At 33.9% G+C, this 21,325-nt stretch overlaps 1 protein-coding gene across 3 annotated transcripts in view; it reads left to right on the top strand.

The window, feature by feature from the left end:
- The window catches only part of LOC145284886 (uncharacterized), a 216,488-nt gene that overhangs the window by 178,677 nt on the left and 16,486 nt on the right, over nucleotides 1-21,325 (top strand). For all 3 annotated transcript variants that reach the window (XM_080133956.1, XM_080133955.1, XM_080133957.1), the window contains exons 12-13: nucleotides 10,033-10,134; nucleotides 12,656-12,749. In XM_080133956.1, coding sequence (XP_079990082.1) covers nucleotides 10,033-10,134; nucleotides 12,656-12,749 — 196 coding nt within the window. The remainder of the gene's footprint in view (nucleotides 1-10,032; nucleotides 10,135-12,655; nucleotides 12,750-21,325) is intronic.

Raw genomic sequence — 21,325 nt, forward strand, 5'->3', positions numbered from 1 at the left:
ACCCCTTACTATTTATATTTTAGGGCTCTAATCAAATTAAAAAGTTTGATCCATGTCCACGTAACCTACATTTTAAATTTCAAGTGTTTAGACTCAAAATTGGCGGAGGAGTTTGGTAGAGTTTTCAAAGGTAAAATCGTTGAACTTTGACCCCTCGACAGCCAAATTTCTGGCCGAAAACTGATTAAAAAGATTTCCTCAAATCTCAACAACCCTTATGTCAAATCTCGAGTCTGTAGACCGAAAATTGAAAGAGTTATTTGTTAGGGAAATGTACACAGACACACGCACAGACATTTTCAATCTACAGACTCGAAATTTCATATACAGGCTACTGAGATTTGGTAAAATCTTTGTAATCAGTTTTCGGACAGAAATTTGGCTGTTATGGGGTCAAAATTCAACGATTTGCCCTTTGAGAACTCTACCAAACTACTCCGCCAATGTTGGGTATAAACAATTGAAATCTTAGATATAGGTTCCTTTGATATGGATCTAACTTAATAACTTGATTTGAGTCCAAAACAGTAAATTTTAAGGGGTCATAATAGGGGTCAATGTTTTTAAAAAATTGACCTCTGCGGTCTCTATCAAATTACTCAGACAATTTCTTGTCTAAACATTTGAAATTTTACATAAAAAGGTATTTAGAGATAGGGAAAGCTTTTTAATTGGTCTAGGTCGAAAATTTGAGCTATCAACATATAAATGGCGGTCGTAAAAGCATAGACGTCACGTTTTTTCCCGTTCTTTTCCTCCGTCGCGGTACGGGTTCGAGCCTGCCTTCCTACTACCACTTTTTTCTTCAGTTTTCTAAACAAAAACTAAATAATTTGGATAAAGGCCGAGATGATTATCCATATTGTAAATAAGCAAGGTAACTACATGACACAAAATACCACGTGACAAAAAATACCACGTGACACAAAAATCTAAAAAATTGAAGGAGTTTCCTAATGCGCTACCTCCAGTTAGGATTCCCTTTTTTTTTTTTAATCTTTTCAGATTGAAATGGATTTTTAAAATATCTATTATTTTTATCTGGTTTCGTTTACTGGTTTCTGCACACTAGGATTTTCCTTAATGTTTCGGTCGTTTTATCAGTATCGTGATTTGTGTGTTGGAAATCACGCCCACCCCGTTGATTTCAAATTCTGGGTTTGGTTTGATTCAGCTCAGCACAGACTAATAAAAAATGAGAAAGTTGTTTTGAATCTACGATATACTAAGTTGTCAATCACTTCAGCAACAATTAATCCATTCAACGACAGCAATTCGGGTTCTCTCAATAAGTATGAGATATAAAACACTGCAACGAATTATGTACTAAGTAAATTTCAGTTCTAAGTAGCACTCTTCGGGGGTTGAAGGTTCAATCCCCAGTTCGGGCGATATTAAGAATACAATTGCGAATTACTTAAGACTTCTGCTCGGTTATGGCTGACAGAACGAGGACATGCTACTGCCGTGGATTGAATAAAGGTTTCAATTTGAAATTCCGTACAGATTCCCGAGTTCGACAGAAAGATTCCCAGTTCGAAAAGATACATCTGAAGAATGTCGGAGGTTACATCGACCGAAACGTTGTGAAAATAACAGGCAAGATGAAAACAGTAGTTTGAATAATCCAGATGATACTTCGGATAAGGTCTGGGGCAATAATTTTATCCTCAAACTTACTAATTATGAAGGTAGTCGAGTGCTTAACGATACGGAATGACGATATAGGTGTTCCAAGTTTGAATCCAGTTCATTCCACAAAAAAAAATTTTTCATTCAGGATGTCGCCAAACTTTTCGTGATCCCTCTTGTAAGGACCTGGTGTCTTTCTATGAATTTATTTTGACTAGAAAAATATCGGAGAAATCAATGCCAACCTTCAGATTCATACGATATGATGATGATGATGATGATGATGATGATGATGATGATGATGATGACTATATGGGTTTAGAATAGTTTCGAAATTTATTATTCCTTTTTCTATTTTTCCATCAATTTGGAATATTATCTCCATAACTTTCAACACACACACACACACACACACACACACACACACACACACATATTTATATATGAAGAGGATTTTGTAGTTTGCTTGAAGCATTGTGCGTAATGTGCAAGGGCTGTGTTTGAGGGCTATTACAATACTGTTTGTCTGTGTAGTAAAGAATGATGACAGTATGAAGTAATTTCAATAATTTCCAATTCTATATATTTATTTACTAACAGTGTCTCTACAAAATAGTATACGTGTGAATTTCCAAAAATTTTCGAGAATATATCTCTTTGTCAGGAGAGAAAAGGAAACATAAACAACTCTCAGACAGGGTTTACATTTTTTTTATTATTATTATTGAGTCGGTTGCCGGAAGTTGGATCCAAGCGTCAGTCCGGCAACCGAGCCGATTCGCATAGTTGTTTGGCCAGTTTCCAGAGTAAGGCTGTAAATTAGATAAGTCTTAAATACTGTCTTAAATGATCATATTTTTTCTTTATATGAATGTCCTTTTTATTAGTTACTACTGCAGCTTATAATTGTTCATCTATGAGTGTTATGATCGTATGTGTATGTGCGTAATCGCGATGTATACATTCGTCTAAAAGCGGTTAAAGGGAAACAACCGATGGTGAGTTATTTTCCTCATGTAGACAAAAAGTAACGTGTGATTTTTCTTGTACAGATAAAAGAGGGAATGCCACATACACGCACGCACATAAGCGAACAATGGATGTGCTAGTTTGTGCGTATACGCATGCCTACATGCATATTTATATATTTGTCTGTCTGTCTCTCAGCCTGTACGCTTCACTGGGCCGCTTAGGCTAAAATTTTGTATGGACATTTGTTATAATAAAGTGCAGTGAACTAAGCAATATGGTATCTGTTTGATACACAGTTAGGGATTTATAAGGATACTACTTAGTATTTAATGCAAAAATGAGCTCAAATTCAATTTTGCGTTTCACCACATTTCGGCCAACTAAACTTCTGGCCTTCTTCAGGCGGTTAACTGCGACGGGATAGAAATGCCGAGTCTTGTGACGATATTCACAGTAATTACTGTCTTCCATAGTTCTTGCATCACCACGTTTTTGGCCAACTAATCCTCTAGTCTGCTTTGGGTAGGATTGAAACCGTTATCTTTAGACAATGCTCACCTGAAACCGTAGACACTCAACGCGTCTATCTACTACGCCATGGACCCTGAAAGGCCAAAATATGGCGAAACAACAACTATGAAGATGAGGATAACAGTGAAAATTGAATACACAAATAATGAAACCTCATCTCAAAGGATTTAAAGAAAAAAATATATAAGTATATAAATAAATAAAATAATATACATTTAACCATATTTGATAATCAATTTGGCTTAAAATACTCATTTCTATATCAGTGGGGTACGTACTATACGATCAGCCCAGTAGTTTCTGGGAAGACTTCTCGTGTAGATGTGATATTGTGGTAATTAATTCCTATTACTGTCTAATTGTGCATCGAACAGACAACATAATACTTAGTTTGCTACACCTTATTATAACAAAGGCTCATACAAAATTTCATCCAGATCGACTCAATAGTTTCTGAGAAAAAGTTGAAGGGACAGAAAAACAAACAGACAGACACATAAGGAGAAATAAATATATATATATATATATATATATATATATATATATATATATATATATATATATATATATATATATAATATAAAGCTGAACGTCTGTGTGTGTGTCTGGTCACGAATAGGCTTCTATATGGTTGACTATTATAGAAAACTGCTCACATATAATGATAGAAGATGTTTTGAGACACAGAAATGGGTATGTTTGATCTGGCATAATGATGATTCATTAAAATTGTGGGGTCCACAAAGTATGGAAATAAAAAGATTAAAAATTAAAAAAAAAACGTTTACGAGTATTTTTGATATAGATGTACATAATAATACTTTGATAAGTATATTTTAACTTAAATAGGGATGGTATAATAAAATTATGGGGTCTGCGTTCGCACCTGACCTCCATAGAATGGAAATAGGCACAAACTTTAATAAAGACTATTCATATCTATCTGCGTAAGTATACTTTGATAATTATGTTTCAGTTTGAAGAAATATGGTATAATAAAATTATGGGATGTTCGTTCGCGCCTGAACTCCATAGAATGGAAATATGTCACAAAGTTTAACAAGGTTTTTAATATAGATCCACAGAATATTGTGATAAGTGTTTCAGTGTGAACAGGTATGGTATAATAAACTATGGGGTTTATCTATTTTATTTTTACTTTCATCATATTTTGTCTTTGGTTTTGATACCCCTAAATTCGAAATTATCTCTTTACAACCCTTCCTTTTCATAATCTCTCATAAATCAGAGTCCATCATTTTCTGTAGGCTGGTTTTGAACCCAGTCAACGATTGGTACTTTTGCTATTATATATATATATATATATATATATATATATATATATATATATATATATATATATATATATATATATATATATATATATATATTGAGACGGTGTTATTACATATTTTTATCGTCTTTTATCAAGTCCACTGCGTTTATATCTCTTCACCTTTCAACTTCCAGCGGCGTTGTTCCCTTATCGAGGAACCCTGTTATGCGTGGTTTATGTTCTAGTAGACGAAGATGCAGCCCACTTGAGAAACGCTTCCGAATATTAAGTGGAGGAGTTTTTCGTCTGTGTGGCTTTTCGCTCTTGAATTAAAAAGTGCAGCAACCGAAGTGTGTGTGTGTGCGTGAGAGAGAGAGAGAGAGAGAGAGAGAGAGAGAGAGAGAGAGAGAGGAGGGGGTTACGAGGAACGGCTCCTGGTGTTATCTGAGTGCAGCTGACTCACCCCACCCCTCACTTCCCTCTCTCTCTCGTGAAGGAGCCTTTGATTTATAGCTACAAGATATCAGGCGCATCAAGTGGTGATGATGGAAGGAACTTTTATCAGACCAAGTGGATGGAAACGTAGAGGTGAGAGAAAATAAACTTGCTTACAAGGAGGCGCCCGGTAAAGAGGAGCAAATATGAAGAGGCAGTGACACGTGCAGCTAAACCCTTAATATGCCAACTCCCTACATAACCCCCACACGCACACATATTACATTATTTCATATATCTACACAAAATTTAATGCATCTATTTCCAGTATTTACTTAAACAGTGCTCAATATGTGAGTAGAGCTAGGTAGTAAGTTTTAAAAATATACTAGCATGCTGCCGGACTCTGTCTGGTCGTAAAATACGCTCAAATACGAGATTTTAATTCGTGCAGATTACGTATTTATTATTATAAAGACAATTCTCTGTCGATTATTGCATTGAACCTAATTTATATTATAGTAGTGATATCAAACCTTATATACCTCAAATGTTTGTCATTCAATAAATTTAATGTAGGAGTTACAATATTTCAAATGTTTTCTTTGTCTTACATAGAATAATAAAAATCTTTTGATATGAAATTTAAATATTTTACGTCATAAATTTTTAAATTTATTGAATGACTAAAATTTGATTTACTTGCTCTATCTTGTATACCGAGCAATTTTTATCTAGGTGGGATGGTACTTATAATCACAGGTTTCCATACCAGTTGATTGTTAGATAATTTTATTCTGAAGTATATATATATATATATATATATATATATATATATATATATATATAGACTTGTGGCATCATCTGGAATCGAAACTCAAGTATACAACCCTCCACCCTCATTCCTCAGCCTCTGAGCCACGCATATACGTATGTATGTGTGTATATATATATATATATATATATATATATATATATATATATATATATATAATAACATAAATTAATGTACGAAAATATATTTTTATGCGTAAATTTTCAGTATTTACTTCAACAGTGCTCAATATATAGGTAGACCTAGGTAGTATGTTATAAAATTGCCATATATATTTTTATAAGTTACTTACTAATATATATATATATATATATATATATATATATATATATATATATATATACTAGCATGAGTACTCGGCGATGCCTGGGTCGACATGAAGTTCTGTTTGGAAAAAAAACTGGTATACTAAGGATATTAATCGTTTTCATCGTGGGCAACGTCGATACCCCCACAAAAAATTCAAAAATAAAAGAACGGATAAAAACATGTAAATGTAAACGCCCCCCCCCACCAAGAAGTACCTGATAATCTCTCCACCAGAGATTTCGGCAGAATGGATACAAAGAGAAGAAGCTATTCTCCAGATATTGAGCACTTTTTGTTGCTCGTGCGCTGGACCCCACCTCCGCAAAATGAATAAATAAATAAGATAAAAAATAAATGAATCCAAACAACTTTTATTTAAATAAAAATAGCAGCGAGTGCCGGGGCGACCGAAAAAAAATCCAACCTGAAAAGCGAATAAAGGGAAAAGCTAATTTGCCCACTGTAGAAATAATAACGTTATAAACATTCACGCGTTTGAAAAGTTTTAGAACAAAATGGAATTCCTTTTATTGGCCTGTTTTTTTTTGTTTTTTTTTGTCACCGACTTGTTCTCTTTTTTTGGGGGGGGGGGAAGCAATTCCCGGAACGCTAAAAAATTCTGTATAGTCGTTTCAAGAATAATAAAAACAAATGAGATCTTTTCCTTTATTCGTAAGTGTCTTATTTATTTATTTATTTATTTATTTATTACTATTTAAAAAAAAAACAAATCATCTTTCTGTCTACACGAAATTAATTTTTCACGCTAGAAACTTATTGCGATTTGCAAATTATTTTATGTTGGGAAAATGTTTTTCTTTCTAACTTCCGAACGTATAAAACAAATCGTCAGGGGATATAACTACTGTTTCTAAAAAAATGATATCGGAAATAATAATTCCAATTAAATTAAATTAAATATATTATCAATATAATTATTATTTAAAGTTGATGAAATAACAATCTTAAATAGAACACTTAAAATAACTCTCTCGCTAGAAACTTAAATTAACATGCAGCTATTTAATAAAATCGATTTTCCTTAATATATACGCAAATGAGGTAACCTCGTATTCATATATTTTAAAAGAACCATACTATATACAGAAATAAATGAAGTATTAAAGTAATTGACCTTTTGTATATATTAATCAAATTGTGAACAAACAAACGAACAGGCAGGAATCTGAATTTTTATATATATATATATATATATATATATATATATATATATATATATATATATATATATATATAGATATGTGTGTGTGATAGACTCTCCCGCCGATTTCGACGCATGAGCTTCCGACACAACAACTAAGTTATTCGGAAATCAACACAGACGATTTGTTTATAGTTGTGAAAGCTTTACGTAGAACCAACCACACTTTTTGCTATTATTTATAATCCTTGTGGGTGCAGATGCCTGCCACAAGACAAAGTATACAGTACAACGCAGGTTATTACATCAGAGTTACCTTCTCTTAGATGCATGTCCTAACTAAGACTGGGGTATATCTCTCCCAGTGAATGAATGCGCCACCAGATACCCACCTGGAAATTTTTATGACTCTGCGCGAAATAAATACACACACACACACACACACACACACACACACACACACACACACACACACACACACACACACACACACAATTTTAATTTGTTCAAATTTCGTATATATTATTATAGAGTCGTGATTTCAAAAGAAAAAAATATTTGACGCCATTAACTGGAATCGAAACAGAAAGCAAAACTGCAGCATTCAAAGCTGGTGACGTCACCACTGTACCAACGTGTTACGCATATGGACTGATAAAAAATAAACTATGATGCATATATAAAATGCAAAACAATTTTTTCAATTTGGACCCATTTTTGACCCATGAAAACTATTTTAACCAGTTAAAGACCCATAAAAAACAGTCAATAAAAAATCCAATCATTTGAGGCCCCTATTGCAGCTCTGTGACTTTTAGTTTCGGAAGATATAGAATTTGAAAATAAGAAGACAGGCAGACAGTCGGACATATAGCCTTTTATATATTAGATATATATGCTTACATAATTTGTCTGGTGGCAAGAAAATCAGTGCATTTCTAGAAGCCAGTCTGAACAAAAGCAGGAAGAGTAGGCAAACAAATGTTGTCACTTCAGTGACTACGCTCTAAAAATAGCTAGATAGATAGATAGACAAACAAACAAACAGACAGATAGATAGATAGAAAGAGAGAGGGGGGAGAAAGATGTAAAATGTTGCTTTCTCATCAATCAGCCCCAAAAGACAGACAAGAACAAAAAGATTCACACTTTTTATATCAACACCCCATTGGATAAATTGACCAATGTTCGATCGCCACGAGGTCACATGATCTGTGACCCCTCGTGTGTTTAGAATAAATGACCCACAAACACCGTGGCTCCATTTTAAGATTGTTGGTAGGCCAAATTAATTAAGGGGACGAGGTTGTAAAATATAACACTCCTCCTCCTTCACACCGATTGCCTCCTAAATTTCAAGTTGGTTATCTTTACAAGAAAGTTTATTTAAATGCACATTCCAATAATGCAAATTCCAAGTGGGTTTTATGTAAATTTTCCAAAGTTTAAAATGATTTTGCGTGTTGCTCTTTGCAAACTTGTGCATTTTTGTACTTGGATTTTTATTGAAATTCCTCCAGACAAGGCATGAAGCTACTTAACGTACAGAGCTAGCAAAAACGAAAGATGATTATTGTAACGACAGAAGATGCTTATTAATCTTAGTCTTAAAAAGGTTATAAGTAGGAAGAAAACAGTCAGTAGGAAGAGAGATCCACAAATCCGCAGTTCTTTAAAAGAAGCTGCTGGAATAGAAAGCAACATTACAATGAGGTACCAAAACAGCGAATTAACAGAGACCATTAGACCCAGATATCAAACGAGCTTGAACAAAGGAACCAATTAATACATCAGATAATTCGGAAGAAATCATGCCACAATAGTCTTTATAGAAAAGACTGGGACTAGCAACATCACGCCTGTAAGAGTAAGGATGCAGACAACAAGAACGGGTGGGCCCAATCAATTCGCAGATACGTTTCTACTCTCTATTTTAATAAATTGGGGGCCTACAATATCGAGAACCAGGAAGATCAACTAGATAAATATGTAAGTTACACTACTAAGCTTGAGAAATAAATATAATATATAAATGTATAAACAGTTTTAAAAACAAATAGATACAAGTTAAGTATTTAAAACGATAAAAATAGATAATGTCAAACATTGGCCCAATTTCAAGCGTCAAAGATAACGCAATTGTCTAGTCGAAAGGGACCAAAGAAAAAAGTGAATATAGCAACGGAAATCGAATTAGATAGTCAAAGAGAGCGACGAGCATTCAAACATGTAGTGAACAAAATAGAAAGGTTGTTCTTGAGAGCGAGAGAACTTGACATTACGACCACGATCACAAGTGTATTTGAAAACTGTTATAAAGTTATATTTGAAATTGTAACAAACGTTATGGATGTTTATTACGTGTTTACTCGCATGCGTCGATATTTGATTTGTCTATCGAAATGATTATTCTATGAATTTAAACACACATCCACACACGCACATATTCACGCACACACATCCACGCACGACACATTCACATACACATACACATACAAACATATATCCACACACACACACATAACCACACATACACACGCACATACACACCCACATACACATATACGCATACACACACACATATATACGCATACACACGCACATATATACACACATAAGCACACATACATACACACACAAGGCATTGATGCATAGTATGAACATGAAAGAACATTACGTACATTTATACATACATGCCTACACACTCACATTAATGGGTACATAATAACAATATAAAAAACATCAATTGGAACAGAGACTCACCAACTCAAATATGATAATAGTAATCCAATTGCTTTTTATTTTACATTTAAAATGAATAATCATTTATGAACATCGTTTCGTTATGCAATCTAGTTATTAATTGTTTATTTTTTACAGTCCGCTGCCAACCACCGTGTTCAAAGCAACGTCAATGTGTGTCGCGGAATCTTTGCCTTTGCAAAGGAAACTCACCATCCTGTCAAAAACCTAAACAACTACGTAAGTAAAATCAGGCTAACTCAATCGAAAATTAAAACAATAGAAACTTTTTTCCTTTAACACTTCATTGCCGTTTTGATAACTTTATCTTTAACTAGCAAACAGCCCGACGTTGCCCAGTCGTAAAATACGCATAAATATTATATTTTCATTAATGCAGAATTCTTATTCATTATAAACATAAATACTGTAGGTATTAAACATAACGTTAGATTTCTTAAAAAAAAAAAAAAAATAATAAAAAAACAAACAAAAAAAAACGGAAAAAACTGTGACATGTGCATGCGACTATTATGTGTTTTTCTAAACAGTTAACTTCTTGTAAAAAAATAAAAAATAAAAATACTCGAGCTGAGATCGAAACCAAAACCTAAAGACAGTAAGTCAAGTACGATAACCATTAGGTCAGCTTGACACACATTAAAAAGTGTTTTCAAACATTAACATAACATAAGGAATCTGCCATGGCAATGATTCGTGCATGCGCATTCGTGAAACAGTTGACAAACAGATAAAAATCTGACCGCCCTACACGTACCAAATTTTCAATTTTGGCCTCTTAGCGAACTTTTTCTCGATGAAAATCGATTAAAAATGCCAATCTTTTTTCTAAGTCTTCTTCTTCTTATTCTTTTCATTGCAAACTAGCACGTATTATAACTGTGCAGCATTCACACCTGTACGCAACTTGTGTCGGGTTCGTTCGATCAATGCCTATAAAACTAAAAAAACGATTCGTGGTCATTTGTAATAAGTGACAATCAGCTGAAAGTGAATTCATCTTTTTCCCACGGTTGGCATAATTATTCACGGATGACCTGATAGCCAGCCTAATCTGACAAGTCGCCTGCCACGCTTTGATGAACGGCTTGACAGAAAGAGAAAAAAGTCCAGCGGGCATAAATAAATAAATAAATAAATACAAAAACCAAAACAAAAAGCGGTATTCTTAAGATACGTCTATTAAAATTGCGCGCTTATTGCTGAAAATACCTTTTCAAATTTAATTGTGTGACAGACCGGTCGAGAGACGGGGGTTTCTTATGGTCATGCTTCGACGCAGGTGGAATACGACGTAACCATTCGGCATGTTTCGCAATAAGAGTGCTATTTCAAACTAAAGCGAAAGATGCTATTGACGAACAGAGCCGTTAATAGAAATGTGTAGACGTATCTAAGAATGACTGTTTATTCATTTTCAGGAGAAACGTTTGGGAATGCGGTAAACTGAAGAAAATGAAAAGCATTTTCTGCTCAATGTGTCGTCCAGTTTTCTATTAAGGAAAGAGAGTGGAGGAAGATGATATATATAGGACGAGAAATTAAATTAAACATGAGAGATAAGATGTGTGACATGAGATATAAGAGATATGAGCTTGGATATAAAAGATATGTAATAAGATATGAGATATTCGATATGAGAAATGTGAGATGATATGAGAGATATACAATGATATATGAGAGATTTGTGATGACATATGAGAAGTATATGACGAAATAGGAGATATATGTGATGATATATGAGATGTGGGACGATATGAGATATATGTGATGATATATGAGATATGTGATGATTAGGACTAGGACAACAGCATATTTTTTCCATTGTTTTGACCCTCGAGTGTATATCCATTGATATGGTATATGGTTTTATATAGAGTGATGCGGTTCTCGGTTGATTGACTGTTATATATATAACGGATATATACGCGAGAGTCAAAACGTAAGAAAAAGAATATTCTTTTGTCATAGCCCTAGTGATGATATATGAGATGTGTGATGATATATGAGATATATGTGATGATATATATGTGATGATATATGAGATATTTGCGATGATATATGAAATGTGTGACGATATATGAGATATGTGTGATGATATATTAGATGTATGTGATGATATATGAGATATGTTAAATATATGAGATATGTTAGATATATGATATATGTGATGATATATAAGATATATGTGATGATATCCGAGATATATGTGATGATATACGAGATATATGTGATGATAGATGAGATATATGTGATTATATACGAGATATATGTGATGATATATGAGATATGTGATGATATATGAGATATGTGATGATATATGAGATATGTGATGATATATGAGATATGTGATGATATGAGATATATGATGATATATGAGATATATATGATTATATATGAGATATATGTTATGATATATGAGATATATGTTATGATATATGAGATATATGTTATGATATATGAGATATATGTGATGATATATGAGATATATGTTATGATATATGAGATATATGTTATGATATATGAGATATGTGATGATATATGAGATATGTGATGATATATGAGATGTGTGATGATATATGAGATATGTGATGATATATGAGATATATGTGTCATGGTATATGAGATGTATGTGATGATATATGAAATATATGTAATGATATAATGTAATGATGCGATATGAACACGTGATATTCAAAGCAGGATTTAATAATAAATGTTTCCGCTTGTTTATTTACAGTTGGATGCCAACACAGTTGTTTCAACGGCGGAAGATGTTATGGGAAAAAATGTCGTTGTTCTACTTTTAACCGTGGTAAACGGTGCGAACGAAGGTAGGTCTTACTACACTTTTATATTAATACGAGAATATCTTTCAAGTGTACTGGTGGCATTGGTAATAAACGTTAACGTGAGAGTGACAACATCCCCGATTTTGTGTATGCATGATTAATGTTAAAAAATATCAATCAGGATTATTTTAGTTTGTGTCAGAAATTGCAAATTGAGAATATGTAGTTTTTTGTACTAGAAGTTATTGAGTACCACTTAGTGATGGGACGATTCCAATATTTTTTAGCTAGTTCAAGAAAATTGCCGATTCTGTTCTATATTCTCGATTCTGACATTATGACTGAGTTCGATTCTTTTTAAATCTTTGAATATTTAGCTATAGTTGTTTTTTGTAATTTTTGTATTGCTGTCAAAAATGTAAAATATGAAAATAGTTCACAAACGTAAAAGTACATCTGCCTGTGGGGGTGATCTATAGATTTTAGTTATGTAATTTGAAATCAATAAATATTCATCATATTATAATTGGTACGAACAATGGTAAATATTTAAAAGAAATTTAATTCTAGGAGTCTTTTTTTTTTCATCGGAAATTAGCATTTTTTTTCTGGTGTTTATATCGATTCCGATACCTTAAACTGTTCTGTTTTTTCAGGCACCCATATTATACTTTATAAATAACAACAACAAAACATATTATTAGAAAAGTATTACATCTGCAATTCACAAAATTGATTTATGAGAGAAAGAGAATGATAGGATGAAAATATGAGAGAGAGGTCGTGAAAGAGAAAGAAAGAAAGGGGCGGCTATTTAACCAGTTCGGAATAGAAAAATGTGCACTGATTGAGATAAAAGAAAACTTGAATGATCGCGATATGATGAAAGCACTTGGTGAATGTTCTAATCTAAGACCGTAAACGACCAAGTTCTCTCTGATTCTCTCTCCTCTGATCTTGAATAAGTGGTACAATGGGGAAAGAGGTAGCTTGTTACTTTTAATTCAAAACCAAGCTTTTATCTTTACATCATCAACGCTCTGATCCCCATCTGGCATCAATTGAAATGAATGGCTCTCGTCTTGAGGAGGCCTCATGTTTTGACAAACTTCTGGGCTTGACTTTTACTCCTGATCTTAAATGGAACACATACATTAAATCCGTTGCCAAGGCCGCTGGAAAAATGGTCGGATCCTTCTATCGATCCAGTAGATATCTCACTGCTGATGCAATTCTCTATCTATATAAGAGCCAAGGATGCAGTACTGTTGCCACATCTGGACAGGGGCTGCTAGAAAGGACTTATCCTGCCTTGATAGAGTTCAAAATAGACTTCGTAGCCTTGTGTGGATGTCCTTTTCTCTTCCCTGCAACCTCTTTCTCACAGAAGAGATGTTGCGAGTTTGTCTCTTCTTTATCGTTATTTTCATGGCAGGTGCTCGGCTGAGCTCCATTCTATGGTCCCCCCTCGCCAAACTTTCACAAGAAACATCCGTCTAGCAGAAAACACTATCACTAGTTCTCCCACTCTTTATCTGTGCCTAAAACTAAGCGTAGATTCCATGAGCAAAGCTTCTTTCTTAGAACTGCACACCTATGGAATTGTTTTCCGTTTTTCTGCTTTCCAGCTGACCACAATATGGTTGTCTTCAAGTCTAACATAAACAAGTTTTTGATGAGCCGTTCCATATAAGTTAACAAATTTACCGAATCTCCATTACTAACGATTACTATATTGTCCAATTACAACTGTACACTCTTTAACCCTTATCCTCGAGTGGCCTCTTAGCCTTGATAAGTGGTGATGCCTATGTAAAAAAAAACTATGTATCTTAGAAGCAGACACCATCAAACCTAGAAACCTGAAAGAGAATTGAAAAAAATAATACCTAAGAAGAAGAAAGATCTTAGCAACAAAATTATATAGCAGAAAACTTGGACAGTATACCAAGTAAGAAACTCCGGACCCTTCATGAACTGGACAACAGAAAAGATCAGTGTAAAAAAAGAGAACGTGCAAAAGACAGAAATATCGTTTAGGTTACAATCGACTATTCAGTATGCATAGAGAGAATAAGGAACTAGGAAACTAATGATCATACATAACAAACTCTTTCTAAAACCGACAATTAAAATTAATAAAAATAAGAAGATGACTGGTAAGTATTGACGAGTGTGTAAATAATATAACATAAAACACAAAGAAAATAAATCTGGTAAAGTACAGACATTATTATTGATTACTGTCACGAAAAGCACCGCCAAGATAAACAATATGGAGGGTAGCGACGCGGGGGACAAAAAGAAGCAGATACATGGACGATTTATAAAACTGACCAAAGAAATAACGCATGAATACATATATATGGACATAGCGACAAAAGAACATTTGTAAGCAGTAATAGAATCACTACTAACAAGCGCACAAAACAACATGATTAGAAGTAACTATCAGGGGTGTTCGATAAGTAATGCCACTGACACGCTTCTCAGTAACAATTAATATTATTATTGGCACAATTATTTGTCTTCTATAATATAAATCTCACCTGTCTGTTTAAATGTATACATGTATGTATGTCTGCCTAAAACTTTCGACAGAGTCGAATGATTTTCGCGAGATCGGTACCATTTCACAAAATCGATATCAGTTTGAAGCTCGCCCTTTCGGACGAAAAATATCGAAAAATTTACCAGAAACATTTATTCCTTCACCCTCAACTGAACACTTTTCTACGGGGAGGGGTCGCTTTTTTCAACAATATTTTCGAAAGTCATCGCCTCTTTTCGATTGTCTAGCCTTAATTTAAACCTACATCACTTCCGGTTTGGCGATGGGTGCAACAGCTAACGCGTCAGTTTTTTTTTTTTTTCACTTTTTTTCCTACTTCGCGGTACGGGTTCAAGCCTGCCTGTCTACTACCACGTTTTTTTTTTTTTTTTGCGCTCGTAATTTATTATTATTATTATTATTATTATTATTATTATTTATTTATTTATTTATTTGCTCAACCAACACCTTTACACACACACTTCTACTTTCTTTTCCGCTCACGCGTCACGAGTTCCAGCCTGCCTGCCTACTACACCTTTTTTTTTTCAACACTCACCTACAAACACCCGGGCAACGCCGGGCATCAGGCTAGTTCTGTATATATATGACCCACTTAAAGTTATGCATTTCTCTCATCGTTTAAAGCAGCTCTAGAGACAGTTTTTGTAGAACACCTAAGATTGGTCCTCTAACCAAAATGCGACTTCGAAAATCAAGGCTGCATGATCTGGAAAATGTTTTCCTTTCAAAAACAACTTCATTGCTGAGAAGAGGCGAAAGTCAAAGGGTACAAGGTCAGGAGGTTCATACTTCTGATCTCGCTACATATTGTGAACTGGAACGTTGCCTTGCCCCGCCTCTTGAATTTTGATAGCTTGCCCTAGTCTCTCTAAAAGCGAAGCATAATAGGCTCATATAATTGTAGTACTCTTTGCTAGAAAATCTGCCATCACTTCTCCATCCTGGTCCCAGAAGACAATGAGCATGACTTTGCTAACGGAGGGCTGCACCTTTGCTTTCTCTGGAGGTGGTGAATCCAAATGCTTTCACGGCATTAACTGAACTTTGGATCATAGTAATAGACACAGGTTCCATTATGTGTAGTAATAAGAAGTTTGAAAATCTTTGACTCATCTTATTGGCATATCTCCAAACTCATTGAGCACTCGGCACGTTTTTATTTCTGGAAATGTATCAGCAACCAGTGACTTCATCTAGCAGACACCTTATGCATTTGCAAATAGTTATAAATGACGGTTTCCACAGATCCTGAACTAATCTTGACCTCATGGGTTATTTGGCGAATAGTCACGCGTCGATCTTCCGAAATAGCAAATTCAAATTAACTAACAGATGCCTCATTAATGACCGAAGGGGCGGCCAAGTCTGGGAGCTGTTTTCACAGATTTCCGGTCATGTTTGAATTCACAATGCGAGTATTTTACAATGATGGGGCGTTTCTTGCATTTCATTTAAAGTCTGCAGTGGTATGCAGATACAAATCGAATCATTGTGTGACACTCAGTGGGCTCCATTTCACACCTGACTTAGTTTAAACACTTGTAAATCAAAAACTACAATTAGTTTAAATAAGTCACTACACATGCAAAATCCCAACTAAAAGTGAATAAGGGCATTAATTATTGAACGCTCTTTCTGCATAAAGGCCAAAATGGATATGAACCCGGAAAACTGTTTACAAAAATACAAGGCGGTGAATGGCATAATATTTGAAAAGAAACCAAAAGTCCAAACTTTTTAAAGCAATTTAGGTGAAGTGTTTTCCTTGCTCTTGAACCGTTTTGATTGCAATAAGAGATGTAAATCAAATATCAAAGTGCAGATCTTTTTTATTAGTCACCGCTTATCAAGGCCCGAAGCCTACTTGAGGTTAAGGGTTAATGAGTGTCAGGTGGTCAGTGAGACAACACCATGATTATCGGTACTGGTGAAACTTGGGTATTGTTTATTTATTTAACAGGGTGGCTTAACAGGCACTTGTTCACGTTAAACTAGAAAACGGCCCTGTTATAGTCAGATGGAAAGTAGCCCCGCATCATTGTGTTCCATAAACGGGCAGTTTTATAAAAGAAACTTTGCTAGTGAAATTTACGTTTTAGTTTTTGGTATAGATATCAGGTTGACAATAAAGTTCTTGCGGTTTTTAACTTTTAAATTCAAATGAACATATCTCAGTTCAAACAAAAATTTATTGATCGAAATAAGCACCATCAGAATCAACACACTTTTACCAACACAAAACAAGTGCATTTATGCCATTAACGTAAAAATCTTGCGTTCTGATGGCGATGAAGTTACTGAAGGTGTTTTTGATACCGCTTAGGGTTTTGAAGCATTTCTTATGCAGAAAGTTGTAGAGATGCTTGAAAAAGGGGTAGTCGGTAGGTGAGAGGTCTGGAGAGTATGGCAGGTGAGACAGAGTTTCGTAGTCCAATTTGTTCAACTTCTGCAGGAACGGTTTAGCAATGTTCAGTCGGGTATTGTCGTGGAGAAGAATTGGGCCTTTTCTGCTGATTAATACTAGGTGTTGCTGTCGAGGTTTCTGATACATCTCATCCATTTGCTGATAGTACTTCTTCACCGTGTCGTGAAACTTCGTCGGCGTCTAACTATAAAGCTGAGCGTTGCCGGCTGTCATAAAAACCCCACTTTCTATCATGTCACAAACGGGTCGAGAAATGGATCATTCTTGTTGCATAAATGAAGGTGTTACGTTGCGCAGAACCCCAGGTTGGGAACGGTCGTAGTTAGTAAGTTCCCCGCTACAACAAAACCTAGCAGCCGACTTTTATTGATCGTCTAGTTTGTTTAGGACTTTGGTTGTCATGGAAACGGCGAGGACAGCAGAGTTATTTCCCCCTTGACCGTGCATTTTTTTCTCTTACTTGCCGTCAGCTGTCAACCGCTTGTCATAACAACGTTGCCGGCTGAAACAAAATTAACATGCACACAAAAATCAGACGTAACTCAGCACCCCAATTAAGACGTAAGACACGCTGGCTTTTTGTATAAAAATATATTTTGTGTTAGAAATATTTTTCTCATTCTGTACATAAAGATTTTTAACAGTTCACAGTTTTAACGGTGCGGCTTACTTCTCTGTCATTCAGTGATGGAGAGGGGGGGAGGAAAGACGTTATGATCTCGACAACTTTCTTCTCCTTCTTCTCGCCTTTCTCTACCGGACTCCAAAAATCACCTCCTTATATTGGCATGAGTTTTTGCTCGGTAATTTTCCATGCCACTGGTCGATCAACTCTGTTATCGATAATGGATCACGCATTTCCTGGTCACGTTTTTTAGTTTTTGTTGACAAATGCATTGCTGCATCTGACCCAGAGACACTGTAACCCATTTCTCTTCAGCTGACCGACTACTGAATTTGTTTATACACGTGCGTCGCAAACTCGTACCAGCTTCATATGACATTCCGATCTTACATTGCAGTGTAAGGAATGTCACGTTTCAGCCAAAAATGCGTCTCCCCACAAACATTTACTTTTGTAAACAAAAACATCGTCGTCCGATTTCTGTTTACGACGTAATTATTTTTGCCGCTTCGACTGGTGGACAATCGATTATTCGATGTCCACCTTTCAAATCTTTTATTTTTTTAAGAAGTTTTTTTTTTATTTTCACAGTTATGTATCGGATGGTCCCAGCCATCCATTACATAACAAAGGGAAGATGAGACTTCATAAAGGTGTTTCATTTGGTTGTCGTTTAATTCGTAAGGCAGCCATTTATCAAGTGTTTTGTCTTTCTCTCAAGTAGTTTGAAATCGGCGTATATGTTACATCTAATTCAAAAGCAAGTTCTCGAACAATTGTGCGTGGATTGGCTTCGACTAAGGCCCCTAATTGATCGTTGTCAACATCCAGTTGACGACTACTATGCTCATTATCTTCAAGGCTCTCGTCGCCGTTTCCAAATTTCTTAAACCATTATTGTGTTGTGTGTTCAATAGTAGTTCCTGGTCCAAACGCTTCGTTGATATCGTTAGCTGTTTCAACAGCTTTTCTGCCTAGCTTGAATTGAAATAATAAAATTGTACGAATTTGCTTTTTTTCCATCTCGTATTCAACGTTCTGAAAAAATATAATTATTGTAAAACAATTGCAATTTAGACAATTAGATAGAGCGAAAAGCGTTCTTGAAAATGGCGTATGAAGTAAAGGTATTATAACGAAATTTTATTTGAAAATATATCCTTTGAAATTAATATTAAAGATTCTGTAAGAACTTTCTTTTCAACCTAATATATAATGAAAAGAATTGTTTTCAGTTGTTGTAATTAGACGACTGTCTACTGTGAATGTTTTACATGTAGGAGAGCATAAATAGAAGCTCAGTTATGCACCTGCTATGAAAATAACGGGAGAACAAAGGGTGACGCGCTACGTCTCATGAGAGAAACAGAAAATAGGGTGGAGAGGAAAGCTTATACTAGAAAAGGTTCATGGCACGTAAAAATAACAAGTCAAAGCGGCGTACCATATTTTTTATTATACGGAGGGCGTTCCAAAAACAATGCCTCATATTTTTATATTTCGCATAATGAATCAGAGGGGATTGCAAATGGCATTGCTCTAGTAACTGAACTTATGCATTCATGTCCTAAAAATTTCATCTCTCAGTTCCAGATATTGACGATGTAAGACTATAAGCAAGCGACGCTTATCTTGGATGTGCGTCAGAAGCAGAGATGCGTCATTGAATTCCGCCATGCAAAAAAAAAAAACAAAAAAAAAAAACAGTGAACGCTAGCGCCTGCTGAAACTGTACGCAATCGATGCCGTTGAGGTCAGCACAGTTAGAAGATAAGTTCGTCGATTTCAAAGTGGCGACAGAGATGTGAGTGACAAAGCGCGCTCTGGACGCTCATGTCCAGAGTGTGTCCGGAATCCGAACACCACCTCCCCATTGCTGGCAAATGTGCATTGATGATAATGGTGACTATGTAGAAAAATAAACTCTGAAGCACAAAAGATTGCTTGTTTTATTGGTACTACTCCTGTCTTCGATGCTCTTCAATTTTATTTTAGTTAAAAAAAAAGAATTCAATCCTTTTGGAACGACCTTTGTGTGTGAGTTGGGGGAGTGCATATGTGTATGTGCGTGTATGTATATATATATATATACATTATACATTATATATATATACATTATACATTATATATATATACATTATATATACATTATATATATATATATACATTATATATACATTATATATATATATACATTATATATATACATTATATATATACATTATATATACATTATATATATATATATATACATTATATATACATTATACATATATACATTATATACACACATTATATATATACATTATATATATACATTATATATACATCATATATATACATTATATATATATACATTATATATATATCTATATCTATATACATTATATATATATATATCTGTATACATTATACATATGCATTATACATTATATATATCTATATACATTATATACACATTATATATATACATTATATATATATACATTATATATATATATATCTATCTATATACATTATATATACACATTATATATATACATTATATATATATCTATCTATATACATTATATATATACCTTATATATATATACATTATATATATATACATTATATATACACATATGCATTATATATACATTATATATATATATATTATATAAACACATTATATATATACATTATATATACACATTATATATATACATTATATATATATACATTATATATATACATTATATATATATACATTATATATATATACACATTATATATATACACATTATATATACATTATATATATGCAGTGTATATATATATACATTGTATATATACATTGTATATATATATACATATTATATATATATACATATTATATATATACATATTATATATTCATATTATATATACATATTATATATATATACATATTATATATATACATATTATATATATATACATATTATATATATACATTATATATATATTATATA

The sequence above is a fragment of the Euprymna scolopes genome, chromosome 9 (genome assembly GCF_053919585.1).
Source record: "Euprymna scolopes isolate OS-2025 chromosome 9, ASM5391958v1, whole genome shotgun sequence".
NCBI classification, from domain to species: domain Eukaryota; kingdom Metazoa; phylum Mollusca; class Cephalopoda; order Sepiida; family Sepiolidae; genus Euprymna; species Euprymna scolopes.